The 20,290-nt window shown below is 38.9% G+C and overlaps 1 protein-coding gene across 2 annotated transcripts in view; it reads left to right on the top strand.

The window, feature by feature from the left end:
• cdk19 (cyclin-dependent kinase 19) overlaps positions 1-20,290 on the top strand; it is a 73,723-nt gene that overhangs the window by 27,458 nt on the left and 25,975 nt on the right. Inside the window, exons 3-4 of one of the 2 annotated variants that reach the window (XM_037087002.1) lie at positions 4,062-4,133; positions 5,493-5,633. In XM_037087002.1, the coding sequence (XP_036942897.1) occupies positions 4,062-4,133; positions 5,493-5,633 (213 nt within the window). Of the gene's footprint in view, positions 1-4,061; positions 4,173-5,492; positions 5,634-20,290 lie in introns of both variants that reach the window. The other variant, XM_037087001.1, reaches the window with a different exon arrangement.

The following is a 20,290-nucleotide window of genomic DNA, read 5'->3' as shown; positions in this document are numbered from 1 at the left end:
AGGGTGTATTGATCTGACAGTCTGATAACTACACAGGTCCCTTACTCAACAAAATGAATAGAAATATCCCACAAAGCAACATTACAGGACCATAGAAAAGTAATGTAGTAATTGTCTTTGGCAACTTGTATGAGGAAGAAAATACCATATATATAAGTGGAGAAGTTTTTGTCCTCCTGTCTGTCTTCCTGTCTGTCCTCCTGTCTGTCCTACCGACTCTTCATCACATTTTGGCTCAAAAAACAGCGTCTGTGCCCAGCAAAATACTTCAACTCACCAAGTATTTGTGTTGAAAAAAAATCGTCGCAATGGTCAGTCCACCAGCCTCCTTCCCTGCGAATGACAAGAGTCAGACAGTGTCCAGTTTACTGATGGCGAATATGTAATTATGTAATTAAGAGCGACGTAACTTATGATTATCCATATGATTATAAACTACGGGTTTAGGTTCACAGGGGGACACTGGGGAAGCACCTCGAAAACACACAGACGTCATCATCATGACGTGTACTGTCACGCCTCTTTAGGAGCAGCAATGCCGGCTTTCTGTGTGAATTACACAGCGGTTCATATTTATGTTGGCACTGCTTGGCTCTGTGTGGAAGACCAGCGGCGGAGAATTGGTGAATTGTCGCTGCGGTGTTAATGGAGCTTCTATGTATGAAAGGAGCTAGTAGGTTAAACGACCAGTGTAACGACCAGCAAACATGACACAGAGAACAACCACATCAGTCTACCAAGACCATAACAGTCAAAACACATTGGCAGCAGATCATATACTACTGTGTGATTAGATGTATTGACCTTGAAAAGTGATAACAGAGAAGGAGCAAGAAAATATCCTCATATACACGCACAGCCCCAAAACGTCTGTTAGTTGACCTTAAAGAGCCTCAAGTGTGTATTTATGCCTGCAGCAAAGGCAAAACAGTAGACAAATCAACTCTAAACTGTATCAATAATATGACTGCTGAAAGCCTTACACCATATCCAGGAGATAATGTCAGTAAATAGGAATAAAATGCAGACCTCTGAGCATTAGCATTGAAGTGACATGTCTGCATAGAGCCCAAAGGAACACACATCCAGCCACTGTCTGTTCACCCTGCTGCTATCTGACAAAAGACACAGAAGTATCCACTGGTGTACCACCAGACTACAGAGCAGCTTTTTTACTCATCCTCAACACTCCATCATCTACAACTTACATTTTGTTGAACAACCCTGTGTCATAAAATGACAATTCAATTATATGTTGAACTTTATGACCCTTTGAACTTTTGTTTATCCCATGGAAATGTGGCACACAAAAAACAAGCATGGGGAGACAATTTCTAAATCATGTGTAGTCCCCTCCCTGGTAATACTAATAACGTGTGCGCAGGGCCATAGAGTGGATAGGAATCATTGAAATGTCTTTTTACTATAAGTGTTGCACTATTGGGGCATTTGCGGAGATACAGTGGTTCGCAAGTTAAAAAGAATGTGGAACAGTCATAAGGTAGGGGGGCCAATGGCCCTTTGAACTCTCTATTACCGGAGTCCTCGGATGCCCCAGTTTGCCATTTTTCCAGATTTGAAGCTCAGTCCTCAATTCTTTGTGCAAATCGGAGGTCTAACAGCTAATGAAAAATTAGCTGTTCTCAGAACAGTTTTTTTTTGTTAGTGTGTGAGAGAGCATGTCAGTCAAGATTCTCTGGAACTAGAGCCTTTCCCTGTGAGTTGCTGACCTGGTTTGAAGACTGGAGGTTTTTACAAAGCTTTAGTTACTCATCATGTGGCTCATATTGGAATTTGTTGACACCAAAGCATTTGTAGCATTTACATATCTATCATTGAGTTCTCTCTGTTACTCAGAGACAGACAAGATCTGAGCATCTGCGCTGTTTTCTCTGCACTAGTACAGTAAGGGTCATGACAGCCTGTACAACTTAATAATTCATTCAGTGGGTGGGTTTCACTGTAGATTGTTTCAGTTCTTTCTCCCTCCCGACTGAAACACCCTGCAGACATGGAGGCCTGTCTAAAGGACATGATTGATTATAGATCGTCTGTGGTCAGCAAATGGCACAGCGCAAATGGGAGAGGGTGAAGCCAGTGAACCCGTTACAAAGACAGGGAAAACATGCTGCTTGACTGTAGCACACACAGTGCGCAGCATTAGCATCACGGTGAAGCCCTCCATTATGCATGCAGCTGTCTCTCTGCTAACTTCCATTTGGCCTTCAGCTGCTGTTGCATCCAGGGACTCACTGATAAATGAAAAGACAACAGAAGTTTCTATGCAGTACCTTTGAAGCTGGTACAATGGGTTAAACTCATTTTAAACTGGGACATCTAATTGTTGCAGTTCTATTACTGGACTATTTAACTGTATGTTTCACCAGAGTGATGATCTTGTACATCGCTAAATGTAATGATTTTACTTTGTGTGAAAGATACCCCATCCCTTACCGCCAAAAGCCAATCTTCTGCTCTATCACAGTCGAAACAGGAACCCTTTCACCCAACTTATGCATGTGCACAGTTGAGATTCATGGCACTCTGGGCTGAGCCTTAAAAATAAGTTTCTTTCATGAAACTGTGTACAAGTGTAGAAGAATGTTCTCCTTGGGAAAAAAAGTGTTTTAAATCTTCTTTTGGTCGCAAAAGTCACCAAACAGTGGCAATTGAAATGGAAATCATGGCCTTCCTATTCCCATTCAGTATAGGCACCAGGTCTTAGGTCCTAGGCTTATACTGTTGTCCAGGGGTGTTGTCAAAATGGTTGCTGAGTGAAGAAACTTGCCTTGCAGGAACTATCATCACAAATCTTATTTAATGTTATCTGCTTTTTTTAATGTCGTAGACATTGACATTCAAATTCTAAAATAGCATTTGAAGGCAGCACAGACAGATAAAGCCTGTGTCAAAACAGCATTTGTTTCTTGGCAGAAAAGTGCAAAAACTTTTAAACTTGGGTTAATTGAAGGTGAAGTGAAGGTAATGCTGACTACAGAGCTAACAATATCTTAGCAGCTAAGAGGCCATTTGGTTTTTGAGGAAAATGCAAATTCCTTAAACTAAAGGTTTTCAATCCATGAGGTTTGCCACCCTCAAGTATGGGAGGGTTGAAGGGGAAGCACTGAAGATGACATGAATCAAACATACTGCATGAGGTCAAAGGGATAGGTGCACTAGTCATTGTAGTTTGACCTACTGGTTTGTGACACACAGCGCCTAGAGGCTGTTAAGCTACTTTAAAACCTGTTGAACCCTTTAACCATGACTGATTGCTGCAATTTGTCTCAAAACATACTCATTTTATGAGTAATAACTTTATTATTATTATTATTATTATTATTATTATTATTATTATTATTATTATTATTATTATTATTATTATTATTATTATTAACTTTTTTATGCCTTGTAGAACTTGCCTGAGAATCATGTTAAATCATGTTTTCTTTTGTATCATAGTAATCAAGTAATCATTTTGCATTGAGAGGACATAAACTGACAATACAGATAAGTTAATATGTTTCACTTAAATCCCAGCAATACTGGCCTAAACAAGGAAACATACAATTGATCAGTTGTTGGATGTCTCATTATCATCTGTCTCTTTCTCTCTGTCTTTTATTTATAATGTGTATCCATGCTGTGGATGAATTTACTCACAATAGTCTCATGAGTTTTGTATAATAGCCTCCAAATGCTGTTTCATTACTAATCTCAATATTTCTTGTTGTTATGGCTCCAACACACGCTGATTTTCAAGGGAATGGAGTTCCTTAATTGGCACACATGTTTCTGAATACAGAGGACACAGTTTGTGGTTGTCCACAGTTTTATTTATTCTAACATTTTTTTCACACCATGTAAAGAAATATTGGAAAGCAAATACAGCTGCGATTTACTGGCTGTCATATTGCCACTCTGGCTTTTTATTACATCAAAATCACATGAGCATACATTTTGAGAAACTGGCATCAATTAAAAATCATATTCAGTTAATGTCATACATTTTAGAGTGACCCCCTTTCAAGTGTTTCCTACTTTCGTGTTGTGTCTTTCAGCTGTTACGAGAACTGAAACACCCAAATGTGATCGCCCTGCAGAAAGTGTTCCTGTCTCACAGTGACAGAAAGGTTTGGCTCCTCTTTGACTATGCTGAACATGACCTTTGGGTGAGTCTTCCTACATGCAACAGCACATGTGTGTACATGGTGTCACCTGATATCCTTTTCAAAATGGTCCTTTCACAATAAACTTTACAACCCTCGCATAGAAAAAGAAAATCCTGATATCACTGTACCTTTAGGTGATCCACTTAATTCTATGCTGTTTTATACAATTATACTGTATGTGAAATGAAATATATAATACTATGATATATGAAATATGTTGGATTTATTTCCATTAGAAAACCAATGACACCATCTATATTCAATGCAACAAAAAAGAGGTATTACATTAGAAGTTAAGAGAACAGATATAAAAGATGAAGTTCACACCAAGTAACTTGATAATAATGACTGTGGCTCAGGAATAGAGCCAGCGCCTTATTATTGGAAGGTCGCTGGTTCAGTTCCCCCGGTCTGCATGTGGAAGTGTCCTTGAGCAAGATCCTGAACCCCAAACTGCAGTGCACGGCAGCCGCCACCATCAGTGTATGAGTATGAGTTATTTAAGTCACTTTGGACAAAAATGTCTGATAAATGACCTAAATGTAAACTATCTATCTAACTAGCTATATCGTACAAAATAATGACTTAATTTTAAGTGCAGAGCTCCCATCTGTAGCTATAAAACAACTGGCCAAACAACCTCCAACCATGTTCAGGCTGCTACACAGCTAAACAATTATATTTTTCAGTTACGATTAGTAATTTGTAAGATGTATTTTTGTCCATCCGTGATAGTTAGTTAATGCATGCATTCAACAAATGAAACAATCATTGAACGTGCAATGCATGGGAATTTTGTTGAAAACATTCTGAATTTGCAGAAATAACAGTTTTTTTATGTTATGATGTGTATACAATGTGTTGCAGAGATATTTATTGAAGATAGCATGCCAACCAGCTAGCTATGTTCCGTCCTAGTCTGAATTTCCTGTGCTAGATATGTAAACAACAATGACAAGCACCCAATCTGGACCACTAGATGCATGGCTAACAGAGTTAACTAGTTAACAGCAGCTACAGTTAGCAGCAGTTGTCAGTAGCTCTGACGAGACGATGCCTCCTATTTCTTTTGAGATACGCGACATTGGTCAAATTGAACAAACCCGTGTTGATTTCCAACACTGGTTTACAGTAACCACCACCATCTGCCATTAAGGTCACAAAATAAAATTACAATGAACATAAATCACATTACAGTTTGCCAGGCAACCAGTTGTGGAAAACTGTTTTCTTGTAATGTTGTAGCGATACTGTCAGAACTGACAGGACATGCTCCAGTCCACAAGCACAACTGAGATGAAACCTCTCTCTGCCTCATAGCACATCATCAAGTTCCACCGCGCCTCCAAGGCCAACAAGAAGCCCATGCAGCTGCCCCGTGGGATGGTGAAGTCTCTCCTGTATCAGATTCTGGATGGGATCCATTACCTCCATGCCAACTGGGTGCTCCACAGGGATCTGGTGAGCAGCTATATTAGCTTCACTGCTCCAGTTTCCCCTCACAGACATACACTTGCTCCAGCACACACTTCATCCTGTAGCTGTTTCCGAAGGCAACACTGTTAACGTCACAGAAACACTGTTACCCAGGAGGGGTAGTTTTCTTGTAGCAGTAATTAGATCAGGTGATAAAAACAGAGACTAGGAGCTAAAAAATATCTTGAAAATACAACAACCAGGAAAACATGGAAAGGAAGGAAGGAAAATGTGGGTGTTGATTATTTCTGTTTTAATCCCTAAGTTTTTTACGAAGAATTTCTTAGATGTGTTACATGCAAATTAAAGACCTCCCTTCAGAAAACAGTTTGTGACACTACAGATTTTACAGACATGGTACCGATTGGCTGTTCAGCTATGTGAAGTAGTGCATGAACGGAGAAATGGAAAAAGAAAAGGAAAGCCTGTCACTGTAGTATCCATGATTTCACATTTCCACATTTTATCTGACATGTCTCTGTTAGATGTGGTTGTATTAGCAAGAGTGGTGTCAAAACACTGCTTTATCAAAACAAAGGAGGGTTATTTTGTCTTGTGCAGGTGCAGAATGAATTAATTCTTTGGTCGTTGGCTGTAGTCTTTGTGGTGTGTTCAAGTGCAGCTGAGACCCAGGTGGCCAGAGGTGTTGTGACAGTCGAGCCACATCGCCACAAGTTCAAGTATGACGTTGGTTTGTGTGTGTTTCTTGCCCGTTATATTTAGTAGCCCTCCCACTATTAAGCTTATTAGAAGTTTGCTAATTACTACTAGTTTGTTTGCCAAGATTTTCCTCTCCTCTCCTTAATTTTATTTTTTGTTCATGTCATGCCTTGTTCATAGGAAGATGACTACTGTTATATTGTCCTGTTGTCTATAAATCCATTGTTCACTGAAGCATAACAATGATAATATCAAATTGTAATATAAAGCAGCTCAGATTTTTAAAAGTATTGATGGGAGGCCAGAGAAATATGTATTTTTTGCTTTCTCTTAACACAGAATTCATCAGAACTAAAAATGTTAACATTGAAGTTCATTGCGTTATCTCACACATTAGCTGTTAACCTGTGCCACATTTCTTACAGTGAGCCATTCCAAGTGGCAATATTATGTTTCTGGCAGTGCAGGTCCTGTTATGTCTGGGTGTGGTGTGTTATTATGGCTCTGATTGTCTGGGGGTTTGATTGTAATGCCTGAGGAGCAGAACGTCCTGCACTCTGAATGTTGTCTGACTCTTGTCTACCCTTTAACCTGGCTGCAACACACTGGTGGTTCCTGTGAGATTCTCTCCGGCTCGGTTTTCCCACAGTGCTTTGGTTAGAGGGAGATTTCATTCTCTGTAGCTCAGAGTCAAACTGGAGCCACAACACAGGGCTTCTTATTGTGTCTTAAAATCTCAGTTAAGATGGCTGAATGGCAGGAATTTAATCAAAATTGTTGTGTGCTCACAGGAAAAATGTGCTAAGCTAGTTGAGATTTAGTTCACTACATAAGGGTTAGCTCACTAACAATCACTTCATATCTGGTCAGTATTATCAGTTACAGTTTGTATGGTCATTCCTCAGCTAATGCTGATATACCCTTGTTTCTTTTACAGTTGTTATGATAAATGATTATTATAAAAGCTATTGCCTTACATTGTCCTATAAGGAACCTTAAGGCTCAGAGTGTGAACAGAGGGTAGTGGTTGAAATCTCCCCCCTGTGAAATGGGACAACCTTAGCCTCAAGCAGATGAGGCACTGACATACTATCAAAGAATCAGCTCTAACAAAGTGGCTCGCTAATTCGGTTACAAACACGCTTCATTTCCTGTAACTGACTTGGTTTGACTCGGTGCAGCCAAAAGTGCTAATGGAAAAATGCCAACAGCTCTCTGGAGACACTCAGGCTTTAAACATATTTTTTCACTTATGCAGTTGTACATCCTTACACCTGGGAACACACTTATGTCAATGTGGTCAAGATCAGATCTGACACTTTAGGCAGCTTCTTAGACAACATCAGATCTGACACATGAGATTAATTAACAATTGGAACAATCTTTTCTGTCAGTGTCTCATGTACTGTAAACACCCACGGCCCATCTGCATGTGTGTCTCTTATCTGTCCATGCATCTGTCACTCCCTCACAAAGAACATTTGTGCCTTTGCTTGTGGAGAAAGTAGTATAATTAATCAAAAACATCAGATTATGTGGCAAAACTTTAATTTGATTACCAACATCACTGCTTTGACGTCAGACAATCTGGAGGGAAGCTGTTTTCAGAAAGTGCTCATGAGAGAATGAATGATGGAGATTATACAGTCTGACTGAAATGTAGCTAAGATGGTGGTTGATTCCTCTTTATACACCTCTTAGAGGATAAACTGGGTTCAGAAGTCAGAGGGCAGAGCAGTCACAAAGTTCAGGCATCCATCTATCTACAGGGCTCTATCTACTTTGACTTCAGTCGTCTACTCTTATGTAATCCCCGGCAATCCTCGTGGTCATGTGGTGGCTGGACATCATGTTATGTAAACCTGCAGGAAGCAGGGAGTGTGCTCAGTATATGACACTCAGGCTCTCTCTGGTGATTTGTAACAATCCACAAAGCAGCTCTGTGGGCTTTGAATGGTCTGTGTCACTTTATCAATCACTGAACTCAAAGCTTTTTTGATTGTTGTTGCTGTGTACTGTGCCAAGAAGAGCTGTTGTTGAGCTGAAATGACAATGTATTGAATAGCAATTGTGCTATGTATAAGCGGAAAATATGAAATGATAAGATTGTCAAATCATTTCCTTCATGCATCAGAAAACAGGGTCAATCAGAAGGTTTTTTAGTGAGATGAATTGCCTAGTTTTGTGTTGTTACATGAGAATAATTAGAGGGAAAATGGCTAAATTATATTTTGTTAAAACCAGTTAAAGGGATATTCCAGTGTAAATTTAATCCATGGTCCAACACACCGTGACACCGAGTAAGAGATCAAGTTTTTTGACTGCTAGCTTACGTAGTTTTAGCAACCTCAGCAAAGACCGTACGATAACAATACACTGCAGTCTATGCCTCCACCAAGAAACCACCATCAAAAAGCCACTCATAGCCACAAATAATGCTCAGAACAGCACCAAACTTCAGCAACAGTACAGATAGGGTCCCAGCACATTCGAAGCATCAAACATCTGCTAGCTTTGCCGGATTTCTACTGAAAAGAGAACACAGCTCACCACTCTTCTGCAGCAGCTTGCTCGTAGTAGGGAAGCCCTGATGAGTCAATTACCAAGTGAAGTTAGAAATGCTCAATTCCGTTCTTTTCCCTGTCAGCTCTCAATAATAACTGTTATAAACTGGTAGGCAAGACACATATAAACTTTGATTGCATTTCCATGGAATAAGTGCGGAACTCTACTGCACTCAGTAATCGACTCGTCAGGGCTTCCCCACAATGAGCAAGTCGCTGGAGGAGAGTGGTGAGTTGTGTTGTCTTTTCAATAGAAATCCGGCTAAGCTAGCAGATGTTTGATGCCTTGAACTATGTGCTGGGACCCTATTTGTACTGTTGTTAAAGTTTGGCGCTGTTCTGAGCATTAATTGTGGCTACGAGTGGCTTTTTGATGGAGGTTTCTTGTTGGAGGCATAGACTACAGTGTATTGCTATTGTGAGGTCTTTTCTGAGGTTGCTAAAACTACATAAGCTAGCAGTCAGCTAACTTGATCTCTCAAGGGTGGGTCTTACTCGGTGTCACGGTGTATTAGACCATGGATTAAACTTACACAGGAGTATCCCTTTAACACATAAATTAAAATCAAGCATGAGTATGCCTCCGGCCATATGTTGCAGCAAACTTACCAAGGAGTCAAAGGCCTTTGGTTGCACAGCTGAATACAACAATCGATCCTTTGGCCCTGAAGTTGGTGGATTTAAAAATATCCAGGAGGAAAAGATGAATTATTTAAAGTTGAGAATGAATCCCATTTTCCTCTGTATTGTCTTTATCATGATAAGTTCAGAATTCCTGCACTGAAAGTGGTGTCTGTCCAACATCCAGAAATGTTGTGGATGAGTATTCGAATGGTTGTTTAATTTGAATGCTATAAAAGTAGTAGTAGAAAGTTCACTGAATTCTTGGTTGGGAGGGCTGACTGTCGCTGTGACAACAGTAACTATGACAACATAATAGTGGAGGAGTCAAGCTTTTAATGATAATAATAATAATAACAACAACAACAACAACAACAATAATAATAGTAATAATGATGATGATAATGATAATAATACATTTCATTTATATAGTGCCTTTCAGGGTACCCAAGGACACTTAACAATAACTAAGAGACTTAACAATAACTAAACAAAGAATAAGAAATTTCACCCCTCACCACCTCTGAGACTGAGAATTGATGCAGGATTGTTGTTACACCCTGACAAACCTAACTCTCTATGACTGACTTAGCCAGGCTTCAAGGTTAATGTTTTACATTAATAGTAAAACAAAGTCAAACAAGCAACATTTCTGTTTACTGCCACACACAAAATTCGATGTATACAGTTTAGCCAACAAAATAGCCAAAAAACAAGACATTGATAGAATTAGGTTCAGTCAGCTTTATCTGTTCAAGTATGTATCTATGTTACATGCAGTGGTCATCTTATTTTATGTGGATAGTGAAAAATGCATTTCACTACTTTCTAGAGCCCAAGTATACAATGTTAATTAGCATGAAGTCCCAACATTTTCATCTAACAAGAGGACAGGAACATTTCCCCATGTGAGAGGCTGGAAAAATGCAATTTCAGTGAGTCATTCTGCTTAAAATTAAATTAAGTATTCAGGTATCAAAGTATGAAGTTAAATGTATTTTTTGTTGAGTGACTAATCGCTGAATTTACAATCTAAATCTAAAGATTGGATTTTACCAGATGTTATCCCTCTCAGTCTGCACTCTATTTAAATGGTCTCACTTAGTATGCTTCACCCACATGTTTTAGTGCACATTTTAATTTCTAATACCAATAAACAATAGGAATGAGTAACTGCAGGCCCCATTGTCCCTTATCCATGAAAAAGATATTAGATTGTATAAATGAATAAGGTCTTCAAAGTCTGAGAAATGTCCTATGTGAAAAAGGACTTTAAAATAACTTTCCTTCTTTTTTAAACAAATTTAATGGAAAAATAAAATGTTATTATACAGGCTTTTGATAGACTTGTGTGAAGAATGTTAAGAAGAGGAAGAATGACCTCAGTAATAAGAGCCTCCTTGCAGCAACATGAGGAGCTGTATGCTTGTTTTGCTCCCTGAAGGTCACACCAGTCTTATCTGTGCACCAACACTTCCGCCCCTGTATAACAATTTTCATTACAGCCGATGGAATTCTCCTTTGTCAAACTCTATGTGACTCTGCACTGATGTATCGCAGTTAGTGCCGTTATTTTGCTGTCTCAGTGCCAGGGCTTCCTGCCATTGTGGCCTAAATCCTCCCCTCTACAACTGGTAGTTTTTGGTTCTTGTTGTTGGTCAGATTATCAGCTTTGTGCAGGTGCTTGGCTCTTTGTCGCTTCCCTCTGTGGGTGTGAGCATTAAACCAAAATACAGCTCACAGTGAGCATGTTGATGCTTAATGGAAAATCTATTCAATGCTTTGTGCTCCTTTCAGGGATTATATGAAAGCTGGAAGTCTTACCATGAGCACCATACAGACATGTAGTGTGCTGTGGTCTGTTTAGCTGTTGGGGAGGGGCTTTTGCCATTATAGCTCCAGTGTTTCTGCCCTTACATAACTGTGTGTTTGTGCTGGTGTGTAGCATGCTCCACACCATAGGTATGAGGCATGTGCTTTGCATTGCACCATAGCCTAACTCCCATCCCCCACTTGTCCTACCAGTCCTCCACTCCCTTCTCCATGGCCCCACCCACCCCCACGCCCCTACAAGCGTTATGTAACAGCCTGCAGTTAGTACCAAGCCCACCAGCCTGCATGGTTAGCTGAGTCAAGATGCTGACTTAGCAGCTCTGCAGGCCAAAGCAAAAGCCATCTCACTCAGCGGAGGACTATACCAACGGTCTCTGCTGGGAGGGGGAGCATTACTGAAGGTTGCTGCAGTAAGTCCAGACCAACCTACATGTAATGTATGTTCAGTGTTACTGGCTGCAATCACACTGCAGCAACACTCACAGATGCTGATGCTGCAGTTGTCAAGACTGGCACTCATAAGGATCTGTGTGTGTGTGTGTGTTTGTTGGGGGGGGGGAAGCTATTGAAGATAGTAATTATTGAACATGAAGGATTCTTTGTTTTAGTACAATTAAAAATATTTATTGTTATTAATTTGATTGCTGTAAACATTCTGCAACAACAATTTGAATCAATTCATGTTGCAAATTTTCCTTCCTGTCTCTTATCAGGACTAATTTAAACTCAATCCTGTAAAAAATAAGTTGGTGAGTCTCAGATTATTCGTACAAATAATCACAAAAAACATGAAATTTAGTGCAGAGGGCCAAACTTGAAATATTCATAACTAGATTTGGTTGATTATTGACCTAGTGGATTATCAGGCTGTGTATTCATACAAATCATAAATACAAATGGGCAACTTTGAGTGTGTCACCACTCTGTAGTCTCACCCAGTGTCCCACCTCCCAAATCCCAGCCTCGGGCTGAGCTGAGTTGCATGTCGAAGTGTCCTTGAGCAAGATAATGAACCCCAAATTGCTCCTGATGTGCAGTTGGCACCTTGCATGCTGGCCTCTGCCATCAGTGAGAGCCCTGCGATAAGCTGGCGACTTGTCCAGGGAGCACCCTGCCCTCACCCTGAGACAGCTGGGATTGGCTCCAGCAAAAACCCCCGCGACCCCTTAAAAGGGATAAAGCGGTTACAGACAATGGATGGATGGTTGTCAGTCTTCTTGATTACATATTATATCAAACCAGCATACCGGACCTTCCATTTACCTCAAAGCTAAATATTCCATAACCATTAACATCACCATTAATAAATGGTGATAGACATGAATCCCTTGGTGATTCCAGATATTTTTGTTGCATATAGTTAGTGTCAAGACTAAGGAGCACATTCGCGAAAAGACGTCTGTTTTTTTAGATAAAACTATATCCATACAAATAAAAAACCCTAGATTTTAACAGGGTCGTGCCACACCTACTGTCATGCATTTTCTTTAGAAAGTCACATTAGATGTTTTATTAAATTCAATACATTATTTAGAAACATTTTTTTTCTCTTTAAGCTACAGGGAAGATTTCAGCTTATACAGGCGTTCAAATCCATTTGGGAGTTTGGGGCTTCTGGAGACTTAGACTTTTTTTTTTACCTTTTACCTTTTATTTCCAATCTACTACAGTTGTTAAGGAGAATGAGCCATTTGCTGTAAAGCTCTAGAAATGTTTTGTGGACTATTAAACTTCATAAACTTATATGGACTGAATTTTCAAGTGATGTGAATTTATCCATTATTAGTGCACAGGTAGGGGTTCATTATGTTAGTACTTGAACTAAACTAGTGGTTTTATATGGTTCTGTCAGCTGTGACCTTTTGGCTTCAGGACAGTCTGTTTATCTACTTGCCCATCCTTTTGTATAAGTTTGCTTCAGGCTCCTGGACTGGCCTAGATTTTAACACAAAGATGTAAATGTTTTTTTAGAAGGGGGCTGTGTCCCTAAGGGTTGAATTTAGCAGTCCTCAGTGGGATTGAGACTGTATATTTTCCCTTGGCCCTTGATCCATTTATGAAACTAACCAACTGTAACTGATTGATTTTACTAGATGAATTGAAGAGAAAGTTAACATTTTTTGTGAAAAAAACAACATTTCAGAAAAACACTAGTTCACATCTGTATTTCACCATAACAACAGCAATATTCTACCATGTTTAATGCCACTGTACTTCACTGTGTACTGCTATACCAATATGTTTTCAGTGCTTCATCTTTCTTAAGTTAAATGTAAATGAATGATTCTAAAAATGCATGGTCTGATGCAGGTCAGGTCTTTCAGTTTATCAAAGTCTTTTCAATAGCAAAACAAACTAGTTGAATGAATATTTAATATCAGTCTTTTTTGATAGTTTATCAAATCATTTTTATACAATTTAAATGTAAAACACGTCACACAACATTACACATAACAATACTGCCAGAAGGACACGAGTACTCATTCAGATAAAACTGATCAGAAATGTTTTGCTTATGAACAAGAACAAACCCAAGAATGGTTACTTAAAATGGATCTCATTTGAGATGCTGTAACTGCAATGAAAATCATTTAATGCATCACATGCATACATCACATACTATTTGCTTATTCATCAACACACAACTAGCTCATGTTAGCAAACTAACATCCATCACCATCATATCAGAAATATCCTCCGCAGTCCCTAGCTCTTCAGATCTAGGTCCATGGTCCAGTATTGCAAACTTTGCCCTCACTCTATCTTTAGCTGGTTCAAAAACACCAGCCTGTGGGAAAATTACTGATATTATACCATTGCTGTAATCATATAGCACAATAGAAAATAAATGAGAATCAAGTATAAAAATAAAATCCTTTTAGGCCCATGTATTTCTCCATTATCATCTCACCATCCCTCCCCCAGGACACACCCCAACACACCCCAGACAAGAAGATTAGCTTTTTACTTGCTTCAGTCCCTCCTGCAGGTGATCTTTCTTTTTTTCCCTCTCCGCCTGGCATTTCCTCTTTAGAAACACATTGCAACACCATTAGTGCAACAAATACAGTCCAGTACCTTGCCAAACATCAGTTCAAAATAGATTTTTATGCTAGGACTAGTGCTACCTAGTGCTAGCTAACGTTAACTAGAATGAGCTAATATGACCTAATTCTAAAAGTTGTCCTCAGCAAAACCCAAAAGCCATAATGCAACTGCAAATGGAAATTCAGTCATATCCAATCATTTCCTTGCCAAACATCATTTCCAACTTGATTTGTATCATATTCTAAGACTAGTTACTGCAAGCTAACGCTAGCTAATGTTAGCTAATAACAGCTATTTTTAAAAGTTGTCTTCAGCAGAATCCATGAAAAAGAAAGATAACAAAATCTCACTATAGGTTAGGGTTTGCCTCAAAATGATGGCTAAATTACATGTAGACTACTAAATTAACATTTAGCACATTATCAATAGCCTGGTATTATAGATAGCCTTTTTGGTAATGATTGTCTCCTCAGCTAATACTGAACAAGAATGACAATTTCCTCAGCTGGAACTGAAACTAGAGCGAGAACTCACCTGTTCTTTGTTAGTTCATCAATGAAATCAATAACCACTAAATTGGTCTAAATCTGGCTTTGATTTTACAAGACATTTTGTCATCTTCTAAATACTGGGGTGAAAAAGACAACCTGGCACCATAATGCGACAGTATTTGATTGGTCCTTCTGTAAATATTCCAAAAGATGATTGGGCCACAGATAGAACCTTGTAACTCCAAGACTGAGTGTAACTTTGAACATTTTGAACCTTTTTGTTTTCTGAATAAAACACCCAAAAATAATTTTGTAAAAAAAAAAAACAAAAACAAACAAAACACCTAAATAATGTTCACAAGTTACGCAGAGTACGAATATGTAAATAACTCAATTTTAACAAAAATGTCAGATAGAACCTTATTATTCTAGGGTAGTGATCGCTACCTCAGAATGATAAGGTTCTTTCTGCGTTCAGATCAGTTTCGAGATATTGAGGTTTAAAGTTTTAGCCTTGCAAATAGCAAAAATTACAAATGGAGCACATTTCTTTGTAGCACCAGAGTTACATACACCATAAATGTATTCTACATCTGAGAAATCAAAATTCTACATGAAGTGTAAATTAGGGTTTTTGAACTGGTCAATTGTAGATAGAGCCTTATAGTTCTAAAAAAAAAAAAAAAAACAGAAAAAAAACAACCTCCTTGGAATTATAAGGTTCTATCTTAAAAAGCAGAAAAAGGAACAATGATTACCAAATAATTTTAACAATTTACTTATACATAATGTTAGAATGTTCAATTTATATAATAAAAAGTGTGTTGTTATTGGTTAATGTGCTAAATCTTCATGCATTCATTCAGTCTTCACTTCATCACTTTATCAGTTCAACTCTATATATACATACCATATACTAGATTTTTGTTTTTAATTAGAAACATTATTATAATCATTATTATTCCTCACATGTTGCATGCTCATTTTGCATTTTGAAAAGGCATTGACACTCACTCAGATCTTTTATAGACAAGGAGAACTAAAATGTGTTCAGGATGGGCATATTAATTCAGCGAGGCCTGTTTAGAATTTGAAAGAGGAGCTGTTGAGCCTCAACTCCTCTGGCCTTTTAAGAGACATTTGTCGTTGTGTTTGCCAATCGTGCCGCGTCGTGTTGTAGGCGTGAATAATAGACCTCATTATTAGTGCTGTTTCTATAGCAACAAGATGCGTTTGCCAAGCAGATCTGAGTCAGCTGTGCCAGAGGGTTTACATTTGCGCAGACACCCGGGGAGACCAGACAGACTGTTTGACGACAAGCAGATTCTGCATCCTGCTGCATGAGAGGACAACTGTAAAATTAAAAAATACGGGCCTTGTCATTAATGTGCAGCATTATGCCTGTTTGTTTGATACCCCTGGGCCATTCAGTGAATAACATCACAGTACTTTAAAACATGATCATATCCTTTGAGATATACTATGGAAGCCCTATAGGGCCATAAATACATGCATTTTATTTCCTCCGGTTTCCCGAGACAACAGGATAATTTTTTAGAGATCTCGAGATAACGAAACTTTGTTTTCCTGAGATAACAATATAATTAATTCGAAATCTTGAGAAAACAAAACGATAGTGTAGTATATTAAATCATTGCAGGAACCATCATTCAGTGTAGCAGTCTCAGAGGAGCAGAAGCATATCAATCACCACCTCACATATCTTTTCAATCAAGGCCTGACACAGGATGAAATAGCATTATGCCTTGCTATTACAGATAATATACACATTAGTGAGCATGATCTAAAAGGATGGTTAGCAAGACTTCAGCTATATTGGTGGCGCAATCTAAGTGAGCCTGATGTCGTCATTAACTACATAGCTATTAATTATATTGGTATCTCAGGAAAACAAAGTTTCATTATCTCAAGATCTCAAGAAAATGATCCCGTTATCTTGGGAAAACAACAGTTGTTATTTCAAGATTATAACTCGAGATCTCGAGAAAACAAATCAAGTTTACTCAGTATCAAGGGAAAAAGGAGGAAATAAAATGTATGGATGCATGGCCCTTTAGGGCTTCCATAATATAGACCTCCTCATGCTGCTCACTTTTTTACCAATAAAAGACCTTAATAAAGACATTCATTAAATATAGCCACAAGCGGCAATCTGTGGGTTCTAACCTCTTTCGCCCCAAACCCGCCGCCCTGACCCTCATCCCCCGTAGTTGATGACATCGGCCACCATGTTCTCCAAAGATCTGGGCAAGACATACCCATGATAAGCCCCAGATTTCTCCAAATTGGTTTTTCACCTACATGCTAATGGCATTTATAGCATCCCCTAAAGAGTGAGCTCAACATGCTTTGTAGGCAGATTTCCAGTCCGTTGTCAACCTACCCACCAGGTTTTGTGATGATAGGGCAAAGGATGTGGGAGTTATGGCCAATCATTTCTAAGCCACTCCCATTGCGAAAATACATTGGTCTGTGGCGGCCATGTTTTTTGACCAGTCTGACTCATTTATAGTAGAAATTTGTCTTTTCATCCCCCAAAGTCGTATAGCAAATTTGGTGTTGATAGAGTCTGTCTTTCAAAAGTTTTATTCATTTTACTTATGGCTTTGCGGGGAAAGCCTTTCGAAGTTTACACCCTATGTTATAGCGCCACCATCTGACGGATTGGGATCAAATTTTTGGAGCAGCATTTGGATGTCATTTATACTCAATGTACCAAGTTTTGTGTCTCTGGGTCCTTCTAGCTCACCATAAATTAATAAAATGCAAACAATGATTTAATGACGAATAGGCCATGCCCACTTTCACCTATCAACATGGCACTCAAGATATTAGTTAATACTCGCCCCTAGAGCATGCATACCAAATTTTGTGAAATTCCATCCTATTGTCTTTGAGATACGCATGTGTAGATTTTATAGCGCCCCCTATAGATTGAGCTCAACATGCTTTGGTAGGCAGATTCCCAGTACAGTTGTGAACCTACCCGCCAAGTTTTGTGATGATAGGGCAAAGGGTGTCGGAATTCTAAGCCCTGCCCAAAATACTTTTGTCCATGGCGGCCATGTTTTTAACCAATCTGGCTCATTTATTGTAGAAATGAGTCTTTTCATTCCCTGAAGCCGTATACCAAATTTGGTGTTGATAGAGTCAATCTTTTGTTCTTTTGTTCTATTCATTTTACTGTTTTTCACATTATGCTAATTAGCAAATAATCTAAGTAGGTGGAGCTTTATAGTCCAAGAGGCTTTTTTGTAGAGCACATGGAGCTGGACTTGTGTGTCAAATTTCAACTCAATCAGACTTATGGTGTGAGGGGTGTGGCCTTCCCAAAAATGCATTTTCAAGCCTTAGTTCTAGCGCCACCATGTGGCTGACTGGGCTCATATTTTGATAAATAAGTTGATGCACATCATTACTTATCATTGGGCCAAGTTTCAAGTTTCTGGCCTATTCCAGCTCACAGAAATTTGAGCTCAAGCGGCAGACAACAAATAATCCCTTCGGGGTTAGAACCCTAATTGACATTTTAGGTTGTGGCAATGGATTACATGTTTATTTGTAATATGAAACCTGATGCACTAAGTGGAGAACCCACTGAAAATGATCATCCAATTGATCAGTTTGTCTCAAAATATGTTCAGAGTGTTGCAGCCTCTTTTAGCGCATTGTTTTAAGGCTAATAAATTCAGCCTAATTGCCAGGAGAAGCAGGCAGCTGTTGCAGACAAAATGCTTGGATAAACCGAACATGTGCTGCCTGCCTAGCACCTGCCAGCAGACAGACAGAGTTAGTGAGCTAGCTAGTGAACATAGTGAATAATTTTAGCAGCTAAAGAGCAGGATATTTCCCTGACAGCAACCCAGGGCTAAAATAAAATTAAATATTAGATTTACAGTAGTTGTTGACTATGACACCTACTGTGGTTCCATATCTGAGTAAATAGGAGAATCTTTGATTACTTGTTTGCAAAAACTATTTAACAAGGCAACAATGTTGCTGGGCACTGACAAAATGAATTGTTCTAGCTTTAAAGCTGCACTAATTAATGCTTATGTATGAACGTGGATCCAATGACTATGTGTAATGTGAAGGGGTCACACTTAATGACTAATACAAAGAGAATTTTCACAAACACTTCAGAGCCTGCAGCTCTACAAAGCATTTTAGCATCTTTCAGCGCATTGTTTCTGTTGTACAGCCAGCAGCTACTTTATGGTTCAGTGTTCTTATCACCCTGAATTTGGCCACAGCAGACAGCTGTTTTCAGTAAAAGTAATTCTGATAAATCCACTATTTGCTCCCTGACTAGCACCTAGCAGCGGACAGACAAGTCAAGTCAGAGACTAGGTAGTGAACATTGTGAAGCTAAAAGTTAAAGAGACAAATGTGGTAGAAAGCAAACAGAAACACAGGTCAGTAATGATTTGCATTTGTCAGGTGTCCAGAAGCCCAACACCAAATTAATGCTGATGTTGTGTCACATTTGCCAAAAGTGTAAACATTCAAAAATGTGTAACATGTTTGCAGTAGGGGTCTAGCCAAAATGTAATATTGTGAGGTATATAATTATAACTCAACTATAACAGCCATGTGAAGTGATTCTTCTAATCAGCATAGCCATCTCATTGGCTGGCTACATCCCTCCATTATATTTTTACATAGCACAGATCAACTAGTCACTTAGGTTATATGAAGTTTGGAAACAGACATCAGAGATCACAATCTCTGTACTTTGCATGAGCACATCGTGTGAGCAGACGTTGTATCAGAACCAATATAGCACATATTTAAATGAGATTTTAACAGATACAGATAATCAGAAAATGAATATCTGCCCTGAGTCAACTAGGGCTGATCATAGGTGTACCTAATACATATGGATCACATTACTATGCTCTTATTTGTCACCATGCCCAGCACAAAACGCTGGCAACTAGTTTGATTAAATGAGAACTTTGGTCGATTTAAACATGCAGTTTCATTGCTCAAGCTACCCTTGACTTGCCAGTACCGAAGACGTGAAAACATTTGGTCCAACCATTACAGGGCTCCGTGAACGAAGAGTTAGCATTGACAGCTAACAGCATGTCAAGTCAAGGGTAGCTTGAGCAATGAAGCTGCATGTTTAAATTGACCGAAGTTCTCCTTTAAGTTAAATAGAGAGTGCATTTAAGCCTGCATTTGTTAGGTGACCATAAGCAAGACCCTAAATGCTTGTTTTGTGTTTCTTCTTGATAAAAATGTAAATCAAAAACTGATGTTGCTGCTAATGGCTAGCTCAGCTTTTACTCTCACAAGTTCCTCACCCAAAAGCAGATGTACTGGGCCAGGTGCCTGAGTATCTTTGACCCCATTCCTGTGTGAGCTCTCACACAGAGTTTTAAGGGCCCTCTCACAAAAT

This window comes from Acanthopagrus latus, chromosome 22, assembly GCF_904848185.1.
Source record: "Acanthopagrus latus isolate v.2019 chromosome 22, fAcaLat1.1, whole genome shotgun sequence".
NCBI classification, from domain to species: domain Eukaryota; kingdom Metazoa; phylum Chordata; class Actinopteri; order Spariformes; family Sparidae; genus Acanthopagrus; species Acanthopagrus latus.
The sequence above is the reverse complement of the archived record's forward strand: the minus strand, read 5'-3'. Positions and strand labels throughout refer to the sequence as shown.